This window comes from Dichotomopilus funicola, assembly GCF_033296635.1.
Source record: "Dichotomopilus funicola strain CBS 141.50 unplaced genomic scaffold C8A04scaffold_79, whole genome shotgun sequence".
Classification (NCBI taxonomy): Eukaryota; Fungi; Ascomycota; class Sordariomycetes; order Sordariales; family Chaetomiaceae; genus Dichotomopilus; species Dichotomopilus funicola.
In genome coordinates, this window is record NW_026944100.1 from 131,052 (window position 1) to 144,886 (window position 13,835).

General features: G+C 55.9%; 5 protein-coding genes across 5 annotated transcripts; 3 read left to right on the plus strand and 2 right to left on the minus strand.

The window, feature by feature from the left end:
* Positions 1 to 581: 581 nt before the first annotated feature.
* Positions 582 to 845, plus strand: C8A04DRAFT_14996 (uncharacterized protein; the record flags this gene model as incomplete). The annotated part of the gene is made up of 1 exon (XM_062778320.1): positions 582 to 845. The coding sequence occupies one exon, from the start codon at positions 582 to 584 to the stop codon at positions 843 to 845; it is 264 nt and encodes an 87-aa protein (XP_062633789.1).
* Positions 846 to 1,344: 499 nt separating this feature from the next.
* On the minus strand, positions 1,345 to 2,271 carry C8A04DRAFT_32092 (uncharacterized protein; the record flags this gene model as incomplete). The annotated part of the gene is made up of 2 exons (XM_062781976.1): positions 1,345 to 1,931; positions 2,007 to 2,271. 2 exons carry the CDS (start codon positions 2,269 to 2,271, stop codon positions 1,345 to 1,347), a joined length of 852 nt encoding a protein of 283 aa, XP_062633790.1.
* A 953-nt stretch (positions 2,272 to 3,224) lies between these two features.
* C8A04DRAFT_32093 (oxalate decarboxylase family bicupin) lies at positions 3,225 to 4,713 on the plus strand (the record flags this gene model as incomplete). Its single annotated transcript, XM_062781977.1, has 2 exons — positions 3,225 to 3,593; positions 3,658 to 4,713. 2 exons carry the CDS (start codon positions 3,225 to 3,227, stop codon positions 4,711 to 4,713), a joined length of 1,425 nt encoding a protein of 474 aa, XP_062633791.1.
* A 238-nt stretch (positions 4,714 to 4,951) lies between these two features.
* C8A04DRAFT_14972 (mitochondrial sorting) lies at positions 4,952 to 7,136 on the minus strand (the record flags this gene model as incomplete). Its single annotated transcript, XM_062778312.1, has 2 exons — positions 4,952 to 6,494; positions 6,565 to 7,136. 2 exons carry the CDS (start codon positions 7,134 to 7,136, stop codon positions 4,952 to 4,954), a joined length of 2,115 nt encoding a protein of 704 aa, XP_062633792.1.
* A 3,968-nt stretch (positions 7,137 to 11,104) lies between these two features.
* On the plus strand, positions 11,105 to 12,633 carry C8A04DRAFT_39946 (S-adenosyl-L-methionine-dependent methyltransferase; the record flags this gene model as incomplete). Its single annotated transcript, XM_062784768.1, has 8 exons — positions 11,105 to 11,146; positions 11,229 to 11,266; positions 11,377 to 11,462; positions 11,520 to 11,672; positions 11,736 to 11,784; positions 11,867 to 12,022; positions 12,094 to 12,513; positions 12,600 to 12,633. 8 exons carry the CDS (start codon positions 11,105 to 11,107, stop codon positions 12,631 to 12,633), a joined length of 978 nt encoding a protein of 325 aa, XP_062633793.1.
* Positions 12,634 to 13,835: the final 1,202 nt, after the last annotated feature.

Genomic DNA, 13,835 nt, shown 5'->3' on the forward strand with positions numbered 1-13,835 from the left:
GTTCAGCGAACACCGAATAGCTAATTAAACCACCTTCCGTGCCATTGTAACGTATCGTGGAGTGTCGTTGCGTGGCACGCCTAGAAAATATGCGGAACCAGCCGAGAGTCAGTTTAAAGTTCCCCAGTGGTAGTGTGTAACACGGGAGGTGGCACGGCTGGGGGGAGGGGGGTAAGTAGCGGGCCCGGTACCTACATACCGAGCTCGGGGTTGTCCGGCAGTAGGCCGGAGATCGGGTCGAGTTTAGGCCCTCCTGGCCTTCCTGGCCTACCTTAGCTCCCAACAGGACAGGTAGCAGCACCTAGTAGCCCATGAAAGCGCAATAAATCTCTTCTCGGATCTAGGTACCTATACGAGAGGAGACTGTTTAGCATTTCCGATAAGTACACCCACACTACAACACCACACTCGTCAAGGGTCACATCGTGGGCGCGAGCGCACTCGAGCGTGTATTAACTGTGGTCCCCAACTGAAAAAGGCTTATAACCATCGTCGTACCCTGTTTTGATTACTCCCCATTATCCAGCATCAACAACTTCATCCTCTCACCTCGACCTCAAGTCCTCAACCACCAACCCATCATGACTGGCCCACAAATCGGAGCCTGCAGCATCTGCCGCGATCTCGTCGAGGAGTCCCTCATAGACATCGGGATCCTCAACTACACCAAGAAGGTACGCAAAAACGGCAGCGGCAAGACTGTCTTCACCATCAACATTGCCGGCGGGCCTGCCACCTGGCCCACGAACTCGCTGGCGGCCATGTGCTGGCGCCAGCTGAGCTTGGACTTTCATTATCACCACCAGAAGCGCAAGGGAGACATGATTTGCTGCTCGAACTTTTAGGGCGGGGGATCTAGGTGTCGGGATACATTGGTTGGGATCTTGATAGGATGTGAGAGAGAGAGATGGGCGGTAATTTGGGGATGGGTGTGGGGTTGGGTGTTTGGGCTGGGTTCAAACTGGGATAGACGGATAGAGGGAAGACCGGGTGGGTAGATCCGGAGCCGAGCTTTGGGATAGAAAAGTTGCATTCTCAATTTCGAGGTTTGTTTGAACCAGCGAGATTCAGGGTCCGAAAGGGATAAATTTCGCGAAACATGCTGAGTTACGTGTGATGCTTGTGGTCTAACAGAACTTCTAATCATTTAGATGCTTGAAGTGGAAGTGAAGTCTACCTAAGGATGCGCCGTCAATGCTTCCCTGAATCCGTCTACCAGACCCCGTTTATTTGTCTTTGTTTCCTACTGTACCCGTATGCCATACATACCCAATATAATGCTTAGCACCAATGCCCAACATTCCTTCGTAAAACGAGCAGGAACAACAACTCGGATTCAACTCCCTAGTCCGTCTCCTCCACCGTCTCCTCCGCAGGCCACACCAACCACACCACCACAACCACCACCTTCAACACCGTCGCCGTCCACAACGCGCCCGCAACCCCCCACCCACTCCCCGCAAACCTCCCCCCCACAAACGCCCCCAACAACAACGACACCACCGCCGCGCCCCTCTGATTCCTCTCCACATTCCTCAACGCCACCAACCCGGCATCCGAAAACAAATCACAATACACACTGGTCAACACCACACTCGTCAACGCATTATACCGCAACGCCCGGCTCACCACCGCCTGCCCACACGCCTGGAACGCTACCAACCCAATGGGCGCCAGCACGAACCAGCCGATCTCCTCGGGGCTGCCCGGTGGGCCCGCGATGGTGACTAGCGCTGCGGCGACGGCAGTGAGAGCGGTTTGGATGCCGAAGGAGGTTGCCAGGACCCAGCGGCGGTGTGGGGAGAAACGCCGGTGGAAACGGCTGAAGAGGAAGGAGCCGAGACAGAAGGAGAGGACGGACACGCCGGATTTGATCCAGCGGGTGCTGGTTGTCGGGGAGGCGAGGCCAAGGCCGATGTAGACGGAGTTGCCTAGTTTTGTTAGTTAGTGTACTGTACTGCTCGTGATACGTTATAAAAGAAGAGAAAAAAAAGAGTAAAACATACCCGTCTGCATCGACACAAACGACCCCCACACCGAGATGGACGCGCTGTCGAGCAAACCCGTGATGAAATAGCATAGAATCAGGACGCAATCGGCCCAGTCCCGCGAGATGTGCACCGTCAGATGGCGTCCCCAGCGATGGAGCAATGGGCGCTTTTTGGCGGCCCCATCTGCACTTCCATTGGGATATCGGTGTTGTGAGGGCAAGAGAGGCGTGCGCTCCGGATCGGGATGCGGCTCACCGATGGCTGCCGCGTGGTGAGGCATGGTCAATTACTGGCCAATTTGAGACAGAAAACAGAAAAATGGAGGGAGTAAAGTCATCAATTCGTCGGTTTGGACGGATGTGAGACATCCGCCAAACGGGAAACCTGTGGTTTTCACTTATCTTATACTCCGGAGTTATCGCACCAAACGCGGTCGTATGATTGTACTGTACCCTTTTTTTTTTTTTTTTCGTCCCGCGGCAAAACTCCCTGCGAATCATGCCACTTTCACGCGCTAAACCGACCGGATTTGGCATTTACTGGGGACCTCAGGGGACCACGGCGGGACTAACCGGGCCATCGCTGCACCCGGCTCTCGGTGCCGACAGCCGGCTCACACTTTCTGCGGCCCGGGCGCGGACGGCGTCCGGACCCCTGCCAAGACGATCCGGCTTGGCAAAAGGCACCAATCCCGGGAGGAATGGATGAGGTCATGGCGAGGGCCGGCTGACGACTTGCCTTTTCCTTCTTCTCCCGATTGGTATGGTGTTACGGTTGGATTTGGGCAGTGTTACAGTTGACGCCAATGCCGACCTCGCCGACATATGTCCGGTCAGCAAGAGATGTTGGAGAAGAGGAGTGGCGATGCGGATCTCGGTGGCCGTGGTATGGTATGGTAACGCGGGGTGGGAATATAGCGGGGAGGGCGTATTGATACCGTTTTGGGTGAAATCATCGACTTACACGCAGTTTGGGGCAACGCGCCGAGAGCCGTTGGGACGGTACTGTGAAAGCTTAGTAACGGGTTCGAATGATGATATAATGGTCGACTTCATGCCCATATTATGAGACCAAATCGTTTGTTTCCTTTTCTCACCAGGCTTCTCATCCTCTCAAACCGAGACTGAACTCAGAATCTCACTCAGGACGCGCCTGTGTACTGTACTATACATACCGACCTACTTAATCACCAACTTGTTGCTGTATTACAGTAAAACTTACCCTTATATCACAATGCGCCTCACCCCCCTCCTCGCCCTCGGCGCATCCACCCTCCCCCACCTCACCAGCGCCGTCCCAGTCCAAGACAGCCCACGCCAACGTCTCCTGGACGGCAAGCCCCTACCAGCCCGGTACCGCAAGGCCAACAACAACCCCCCTTACACCCCCGGCCACCGAGACCCGTACGACAGCGCGGTCGATGCCATCGGCGAGGGGCTTGACCCGCTGCCGTACCGGAACGGCCTGGGTGCCTCGGTGCTGGGACCATGGAACCCGGACCGGGCGCGGCAGAATGCTGATTTGGTGCGCCCGCCGTCGACGGATCATGGGAATATGCCGAATTTGAGGTGGAGTTTTGTTGATTCGCATATTCGTATTGAGGTTTGTACTTTCGTCTCTGGTGATTATATCCTTTACCCCGGCAACCCGTGCTAATAGTACCCAGGAAGGAGGCTGGACGCGTCAAACCACCGAGCGCGAACTCCCCGCCAGCGTCGAGCTAGCCGGCGTCAACATGCGTCTCGACGAAGGCGCCATCCGCGAACTGCACTGGCACAAAGAAGCCGAATGGGCCTACGTAATCGACGGCAGCGTACGGGTAACCGCACTGGACTACGAAGGCGGCACCTTCATGGACGACCTCTCCAAAGGCGACCTCTGGTACTTCCCCTCCGGCGTCCCCCACTCCCTCCAAGGCCTCTCCCCCAACGGCACCGAATTCCTCCTCATCTTCGACTCCGGCTCCTTCTCCGAAGAATCCACCTTCATCCTGACCGACTGGCTCGCCCACACCCCGAAATCCGTCATCAGCAAAAACTTCCACCTGCCCCCCGAAATCTTCGCCCACATCCCCCCCTCCGAGCGCTACATCTTCACCGGGTCCCAACCAGGGTCTTTGTCAGACGAATTCCCCAAAGGCAAACACGTCAAAAAATCCAAACACAACTTCACCCACCACATGCTCGCCCAACAACCACTCAACACCACAGGAGGCCAAGTCCGCATCACCGACTCCCACAACTTCCCCATCTCCCAAACCATCGCCGCCGCCCACGTTCTCATCCAACCGGGAGCCCTCCGCGAAATGCACTGGCACCCCAACGCCGACGAGTGGACTCTTTTCCTCCGGGGACGAGCTCGCGTAACGGTGTTCGGCGCCGAAGGGTCAGCGCGGACATTTGATTACCAGGCTGGGGACGTCGGGATCGTGCCGAGGAATATGGGGCATTTTGTGGAGAATGTGGGCGATGAGGAGATTGAGATGTTGGAGATTTTTCGGGCGGATGAGTTTCGGGACTTTTCGCTGTTTCAGTGGCTGGGGGAGACGCCGAGGCGGATGGTGGTGGATACGTTGTTTAAGGGGGATAAGGAGGCGGGGGATAAGTTTTGGAGGGAGATTGAGGATGCCAGGAAGGATGAGGTGACGATGCCGCCGGGGAAGGAGGAAGAGGCGGCTAGGGCGGCTGCGGAGGCTATTGCGAAGGTGTTGGGGGATTTGTAAGGGGGTTCCATATCGTGTATTATCAGTGTGAGTGTGAGTTGGTGTTAATGTGAATCGGAAAATAGAACAAAGTAAAAAAAATAGTAGTAATTAGACGAGGAATCGTGCCACATCAACGCCGATACATACAGATATATACAATGAGACGTAGCAGAGACCGATATCCCCCCTGAACGCCGTAGCCCTATTTATCCCCCAGTCCCTTTCCCATATCCCATCCCATCTCTTCCCTAAGCTCTTACAGGTAATGCATCATCTGCTGCGGCGCCCCCGGCCGCTTCTTCTCAATCACCAAAATCGTCTCGATATACTTGCGATCCAGCGTCTCACTCTTCTTCCGCGCGGCCAACAACTGCGCCGTCTTGAGCACATTCTTGATCTGCCGCCCGTTCAGCTTCAGCTCCGCCAGCTCATGAATATCCTTATCCGTCAGCGAGCTCTTGATAGTCGACCCACGCAGGAAATTAGCCCAGATCGTGCGGCGCGACGCAGAGGTAAGATCCGGGTACTCGATGCTGACGTGGATACGCGACTGGAAGGCAGCGTCGATATCCTCGACGCGGTTGGTTGTCATGAACATGATGCCCTCGTAGTACTCGAGCGTGCGCAAGAAGATGGACACGATCTTGTTGCGCTCCAGTTCGTGCGTGCTGCGCGCCTCGAGGAACACGTCGCACTCGTCCAACAGCAGAATCGCGTTCCACCGCGCCACCAGCTCCAGGATCGACTTGAGCTCGCGCTCCACCTCCCACGGGTCCGACCCCAGGTCGCCTGAGCTGAGCATGTGCAGCGGCACCTTGAGGTTTTCGGCTACCGCCTCGGCCGTCAGCGTCTTGCCCACACCAGGCGGGCCCGACAACAGGCAGATGATGCCCTTGCCCTTGCCCTGGATGACGTCGTCAAACGTGCTTCCGGCGATCTGCGACTCCGAGAAGGACATGATAAGCTCCTTCTGGTCGGGGGGCAGCACCAGGCGGTCGAACGCTGTGCTGTTCCACACCACCTCGCTGACCTGCTCGACGAAGAAGTCGAGCCACTTCTTGAACTTGAGCGAGTACCCGCGCGTGCGGCACCGGCACAGCATCTGGTAGTACGGCGGCAGCACAAACTTCTCCTCCGCCAGCTTGAGCTCCTCCTTATGCTTGCTGAACTTGTCCAGATCGGTGGCGTTGAAGTCCTGCAGGTACCGCACACGCCACGGGCTGAAGCGGTTGAAGCTGTCGATGTCCACGATGATGCGCCCCGTGATCTGGCACTCCACCTCGTTGCCCTCGCGGTCCCAGGTGATCGCCTTGCCCTTGTACTCCTTGTAGTGGTGCCCGGCCAGCCCCTCGAACGTCGCGCCGCGCTTGATCAGGCGGGCGGCCACGGCGTCCCGCTCCTCGTGGAAGTGCATCGGGTAGATCTTGAGGCCGGTGATCTTCTTGGTGCCGATGAACTCGGGGATGTTGATGCCCTCCTGGTACCGGCCAAAGTCCTTGCCGCCGTAGTCGACGCAGTCGCACCGCACCTGCAGGAACTTGCCGCAGTTGTTCTGCATGTACTCGGTCTCGACCATCTCGAACGCGCTGAGCGGGCCCTGGTGCTGCGCGATCACCACGTTGCCGGGCTGGAAGATCATCCACAGGTCCTTAAAGCACACCACGCCGTTCTTGACGTAGTCTTGGAATGTCTTGACATCCTTGCCGATCTCGTATTCGAGGATGTCCACCAGCACCTTCATGTGCTCCTTGGTCTTTTCGTCCAGGTCCGGCTTGGCGTAGTACTTTTGGAACTCGTTCCTGTGGAAGTTAGCATAGCTGTTTTACCTTCAAATTCTAACCCCAAGAAAAAAACAAGGAAACAACATACCACCGGTGCACAAAAGGCTTAAACGGCGCCTCAAACTCCAGCCGGGTCAGCTCGCATGCCACGCCCGGGTAATCGGCCATAATCTCCGCCAGCGCAGCCCGGATCAACGGGCTCTGCACAATGATACTGTGGGCCTCGAGCTTCTTGCGGCTGTCGTTGCTCTTCTGGTTGCGCACCACGACTGCAAACTTGGCCGTCTCCTCGTTCTCGGCCGCCTCCTCCACGTCATCCGGATACTTGTCAACCCATGTCCAGTTCCCGTCGTCGTCGGACGCGCCCTTGTAGATGTTCTTGGCTTCGCTGAGTGACCCGACAGGCACCTTAGGCTTGTCTGCGTCGTCTTTCTTCTCGTCATCCTTCTTCTCGGTCGCGTCCTTCTTGTCGTCGTCGTCCTTCTTTTCGCTGTCCTTTTTCTCGTCGTCCTTCTTCTCCGTGTCCTTCTTCTCTTCCTCCTTTTTGGCGTCAGTGCTTAGTGTGGATGCGCTCGACCCGCCATCGACGAGCTTCCCCGATTTAGCGGCCCCCGCATCCTTCTTGGAGCGGGAGCTCAACGAAGGCCAGCAGCGAACCATTGTGTTCGAATTGGAATGTGCACAGGCCTTGAAAAGTATCAATGGGAAATTAAAGTAATGGGGGAAAGTGCAAATGGTTTGCCTCTTTCCAAAACTGCCTTGAGGAAATTCTCAAAAGAATAAAAGTTGGGAACCGGGTGTCTTTATACCGAAGACCAGTCACCATTTCACAGTAAGCAGCCCGGAATTCAGCCCCGAGAGCTCCAGCCCATCAATTGGCAACAACCTTGCCCCCCGTTTGTTTCTTTCTGGGGGACAAGATGCGGCGGCGAGAAGCTGCATGAGGTTGCAGGCATCCGGGGCGCTGCGGCCTGGAGAAGAGGCCACTCTCTGGTTGACAAAGGCCTAAGGTAGCCATTGAGCTTCAAGCTGAAGCCACGCAGTGGCTCCACTGCCGATTCGTCTCGTGACTCACTGGCCTTGATTGGCTTCCCCAGGCCTGCAAGGCCCTCCCTCCCAGCGGCAGCCCGCCACGACCGCTCTGAGAGAACGCCCAGGCTCGCCAGGCTTGAATCCTTCCAACGATGCAGTGGCAGAGTGGTTGCCTCGCGCTAACTTAGTGACCCCCGGAGCTGATTGCGTTGCGAACCACGCAACCGGCTAACGACGTTCTGAGCCGTCCTCACTCACATTTCGGTTCGTTTGTTGAAGGCAGTGGTTTGCTTTTACTCCACTTCTACTCCACGGCTTCTCACCGGGTGACGCTGGGCGTTCTTGAACACTACCAGGGTTGGGAATCTGCCCTTCCGTCGCAAGGACTGCTTTGCCGAGCTTGATAGCTCTCCATCTTCGCCATCAGTCATCCGGCGGCCGATGAGTCGGCTGGCCCGGGGCTGAGGGGCCGGCAGTAGAGACCCGAAGGCGAAATGATCGGAGCCATGGAGACACGAAGGAGCAAGAACTCGCTGATCACCGAGGAAAAACCACAAAACATCAACCCACAAGGCTGCTGACCTCAAAACGTCTCCATCAACCCCGCAGAGAGCACGGCAACTTCTCCTCTTTGCCTCCACACATCCGAATATCATGGACGCGGGCGCGGGCGGCCAGATCGGCCATCGATTGAAGGCGTGCGTGGAGCTCCAGGCAGCTGCGCCGCTTCCGGGCCCACCTTTTTCTTCCGGTCGCTTTTCTGACTTCTGAGCTTCTGAGTTGGGGTCAAACGTCAACTCCTCTCGCTATGGCCAAAAAACGCGGCACACTTAAATGGATAGCTCAAGGCAAATCCACTAACATTCGATCAAATCTTGGTACATTTTGATTGATTTACTCTTTTTTGTCTTTTTTCACTTTCTAGATTTATTCTTTTTTGTCCTCTTTTACTTTCTTTCGTTTATTCTTTTTGGTCTTTTTTCACTTTTGTAGCAAAGTAAGTTATCCAGGGACTCGGTCTGCTGCTTTTTTTGGCCATAGCGAGCTCCTCTCGGAGCTGGGCCGGACAAAACCGTCTCCTCTCTGCGTAACGAACTCTTGAAAAGCCTGACTCCAGTCAGCGTCGCCACGTCGTACCCGTCTCACTTGTTGACTTCGTTCCACTCAAAGCAGGCCTTCTCTGCCGCTTTGCATGCTGACGGCAGCGAGCGACCATCCAAAAACTCCGCCCCGCCCTCCTTGTCGTCTGCAGATTAGTAAAAAGGTAGAAAGGACAAGAGGCCGCCACCCAACTCAATCTAAGATATGGAGATGGGCGGGCGGGCGCGGCTTCAAAGGTGATCGGTCGGTTTGGGTGTGGAAAAGTGCAGAAAGGTGCGGTGGACCGCATCATGCAATGATCCGGGAGCCTGGCCTGGACCAAGGCGAAGTGCGATGGCGCGATAAGCCAACCCTTGTCGATCTTCTGCAGTCGTGAGGACAGCTCGCGTGGGTATCGGAGGCCGTTGAGGACGATGAGGACGAGCCGTCCGGCTGCCTGTTCTTGATATTTTCCCGGCAAAACTGGAGATATCTGGTTTTCGGGACGAGAGATTGATTTTCTCGTTGTGCCGTCGTTGCATGCTGATGACTTGAGGACGTGACCGGAGACTAACGTCAGGAAATTCACCATGGCTTCTTGCCCGCTTTGGTTTGGTCCCGAGAGACCCAGACGTTTGTCTCACTCAGGTCTGTCCCGTGGCCACGATGAGATTGCCCGAAGCCCGATCACCTCGCTGCTTTGAGGACAGAAGAAGGCGGGACAGTCAAGTCTTTAAGTAACCCCCAGAAACCCAGCAATCAGAGCCGGGAAGCCCTGGGAAAGGTGAGGAAGCCGGAGATAGTCGATATCGTGGGGGTAGGTGTGGGGCGGTTGTCGGTCAAGCTCCCGGCGCGCCCGGTGACTTTGCGGTGGGGCTGAAACTTGCATTCCCCCAAGGCCCGGGCCGTTCAAGAGACGAGCCACAAATCCCTGAGTTTTGATGTTATGGAACGCCCACCTACTAGTCCGGAATGGACCGAGATGCGCGAAAAGCTGCAGAGCGTGCCTCGCATCACCCTCGCATTCAAGAAAGGGAAGTCTGCATAAAAATGATACCACTTCACAGCAGACGGGTTGTATCTCTCCAATGCTACCTATGGAGCTTCTCATTCGATCAGGTATCAACTGCCTTGCCACTTCAGGCCGTGATCGAGTCGACGGACGAAAGGGTTATCATCGTGCGCGGGGATATCTTCGAGCGAGGCTTGGAGCGATGCATGCGGCATGCGAAGTCGAAGGTTGATCACCTTGACAATACCTGCAGAAGTCCCACATGACGTTATCTGAGGATGGCAACCAAGGAACCCCCCGCCAATAAATTCGGCACGCAGCGAACTGGCTGCTCATCAGACGAACACCACCTCCTCCCGTCCTCTCTTTCTGGGCGTCCATCGCCGGCACGCCGAGCCTCCGGACCACAGTTCAACTTTGATTCGAGCTAGCGGTAAGAGGCTAGCAGCCCTAGATGGAAAATCCCCAGCGGGAGCGGTGGAAACAGTGGAAAAGAACTCCGTCATGTTTCGGTCGTTCCCCACTTTCGCCAGGCGGAATGCGACAGCGGACCTTCGCGAGTCCCGGTTGCGGGTGCGTGGACTGTGGGGCGCCCGTTGAGCAACCAGGAAGGGTAAAACCCCACCTGCCCAGTGCCAGTCAACACGGTCTTGACGGTCTCGACGGCAGGTGCAAGCACAACCCGAGTCGCTTTGCTGCACTGAAGCACAGAATGCCACCCACGTTGGCCGGCGACACAGCGTCTCAGTTAGGGCTGGGCAGGATTTCTTTTAGATTTAGAGTATGTTTCACAAAAAGAGAAGAAGAGGGCAGCGGCAGATGCTGCAAACATTTAACTATATTTGAGGCCCTCTCTGTTCGAGCGAGGCATGACTTCACTGCCACTTCGATTCCCCCGTCACTTCACTCAGCGTCCTGACCACCTGCAGGCCCAACTGCCTGTTCCCGCTTCACTTTTGCCATCGCAAAACCCACCCGGACAGCCCGGCCGGCATCTCAATCCGAATGCATCCGGGTGCTTTAGTTTTCCCACTAGCACCTCAGGGTTCGTTCGCGCAGGACTTTCGTGTCAAGGAACCCACCTTGAAAAGGGAACCAACCAAACTCGAGACTCTGGTGTCAGGCCAAGAAGACCCCCATGTTGGGGTCGCGGCCAAGTCACTTTCCAAATCCACTCGCTGATCACACGGTTCATTAAAGGCGGGAAAAAAAATTGGAAACGTCCAGAGCGGGTTAGCAGGCCCAACGGAGCCATGGTCAAATTTGGCGAAAGAGCACCTTGGGTGTCACTGGGGCTTCTTTTAGAACGAACGGGTTCCCCGCTTCGAGGTTCCAAAACCCAACGCCACCCGTCTCGGTTTCACCATCCTGAAGATTCGAGAACTTTGTTCTTCGGCATTTAGCGACCTGGGCGGTTGATACCAGCCCCAACTAACGACAGCCCAACGAAACAAAACGAGAACCGATCTACTGTATCACGAAAGCCACAGATCAAACGTGAAGGATGACAGGCAGGACAGAGGCAAATATCGAGGTCGACGAGACGGTTAGTCAACCCAATGGCGAGCGAAGGATTGTAAAAAGGAAGGGGAAACCGGGGAGCTAGCTGACAGGGTCGGCATGTCCAGCACGTGGAAGACAACGATTCCACGCTCGGCGATGAGATGTATGGACACCCGACTTCCTACCAACTCGAGTCTCACTCTTTTGTGCGACCATGACTAGGTGCACACCATAAGTTTCGCTTGTCGGCTAATTCTAGCACCAACGCCACAGTTCGGCTTTCACCGCTTCGATCACCTCGAGCGTCCTGGACTATCCCGTCGAAAATGGACGCCGCTATCATGCGTTTCGGGCTGGCGGTACGCAACGGCATTGCCCGATTTATTTCACGGCTGGGCCTAACTAATAACCATCAGCATATTATTTACCCAACGATGAACTTGAGCAAGATCGCCTCGACCTATCCCATGCGCTCATGACAAAAGCCATCGGTGATGAGTTGTTTCTCGCGCCCATTGACACAGACAAGATCGACCGCGTCCTTGACATAGGGACCGGAACTGGAATTTGTATGGACTCAGACCACGAGCGACTTTGGAAGAACAGCATGGGCTAACGCGGGGATTTGGCAGGGAGCATGGCGATGGGGGATGAGTTCCCGAACATTTCAGAGGCATGCTTGTGACACCAACATGGGATGGACATGTCTCACGGCCAAGTCAACCTAACACACTGCCCTTTAGATTCTCGGAAACGATTTGAGCGCCATACAACCTCCATGGGTGCCACCAAACGTGCGCTTTGAGATTGACGACGTCGAATACCCATGGGTCTACGAGCGACCCTTTGACTTCATCTTCTGCCGCTACATGACCGGATCCATCCTCGACTGGCCCACGCTTGTCGGCCGAGTTTACGAGTGCGTCTCAACCGCAGCCAGGCCCTTACGTTAGTCCCCAACAAACTAACCCCCCACCCTCCTCACTTTAGAAACCTTGCCCCTGGAGCCTGGGCCGAATTCCAAGACTTCGACCTGCAGTACTATTCCGAAGACGGCTCCCTCACCCCCGAATCCTCCACCCTCCGCTGGATCAACACCTTCCTAGAAGCGTCACGCAAAGCCGGCCGCGAGCCATGCCCAGGCCCCAAACTCGAGGAATGGGCGCGCGACGCCGGGTTCACCAATATCGAGCACCGACGATTTCGCCTGCCCATCGGCCCGTGGGCGAAGGATCCGCATCTGAAGCAAGTCGGGATGTATAACATCTCGCAGATCATGACGGGGTTGGAGGCGTTTTCGCTACGGCTGTTCTGTGGTGTGTTGGGGTGGAAGGAGAATGAAGTGTTGGCGTTGTTGACGAAAGTGAGGAGTGAGTTGAAGGAGCCTAAGTTGCATGCACAGTTTGATTAGTGAGTGTTTCTTCTCTTTTCCGCCGCCCTAAATAAGGCCAGGGGAAGTATGGGTCTAGTGAAGTCGAGTTACTAACGCTACATAGCCACGTTGTCTACGGACAAAAAAAGAGCAAATAAAGAAAGAGGCTGAGGTTTTAGGCGCGGGCGCAGGCGGGGACGGTGACGGTGACGGCGTTTGAGATATCCGGGTTGCTCAGAAGATTGCCTTCACATCATCAGCATGCATTATAACTTGGTTCCGCGAAGCGTTGCGTTTTGCCCTCTTAAAAACAAGGCACCAGATACCCATCACTACCGAAAGCTTCATTCATTACTTTACTAAACCATGGTTCAACGATTCAGTTGGAGTTCCCATGACGGGGTATGTGACCGACGTCTAATCCTCAGTGCATCCATAACAATACAACACCAGCTCATCGGGCCCTTCCGATAAGACATTAGATGCAGAGCTTGTCGACGCCAGAGTAGTAGCCTCAAAGGTATGTAAATCTTAAACATGCCACCCAACCACGAAGTAATAATGACCACCTTGGAACATTGCCAACCACCACCGCTTTAGTAATAGCCCCTAGCCTTACGATAGCTCTGCGAATGGCCAGACCACCATGGCAAGTATGAGCTGTAGTCTAAACAGAACGGTCAGCACCCACGAGTAGACTTCATTTCCAGCCCGGCCAAACTCACCTCGTCGGCCACTGATCCCCAACTCCGAGGCCACATTAACATATCCATCACGATTTACCCGGCCGCCTCACCGGATCTTGCTCACCATGTCCTCATCCCCCTGCCACGCACTCCGACAATAAGAACACGTCACCTCCCGATTCCCCTGACTCCGCTTCGTCGCCGCCCACGCCTCAAACACCCCTTGTGCACTTTCTGCCCACACGCCGCCCGGCACCACACCACCGCATCCGCACCACGCTTGCCCTCCTCCATCTCACAGAAACAAATCGGACAATCCCCCTCCACCGCCTTCCGCTTCCCCGCCGCACTCGCCCCTTGCGTACTACCGCCGCTATGGCCTTGCGCCTGCGCCCACGCGCTCCCATCCCCAACAATCTCCGGTGCCCACCCGCAACACCTCCCTTACCTCCTCGCTCAGCAGCGCGAGCTGGTAGATCAGCGCGTACCGCGCGCGCAGCACGCGCTTCAGCACGTACACGATGTGCTTGCACTGGTGGCCGCCGCGGGCGTGGGGCAGGTGCAGGAGGGCTGGCGGCCGATGGTGATGGTGTAGATGTTGCCAGTGGAACCGGTTAGTTCGATGCTTTCGGCTATGAGCGAGGCGGGGGGGTCGACGGGGGTTTCGGGGATGG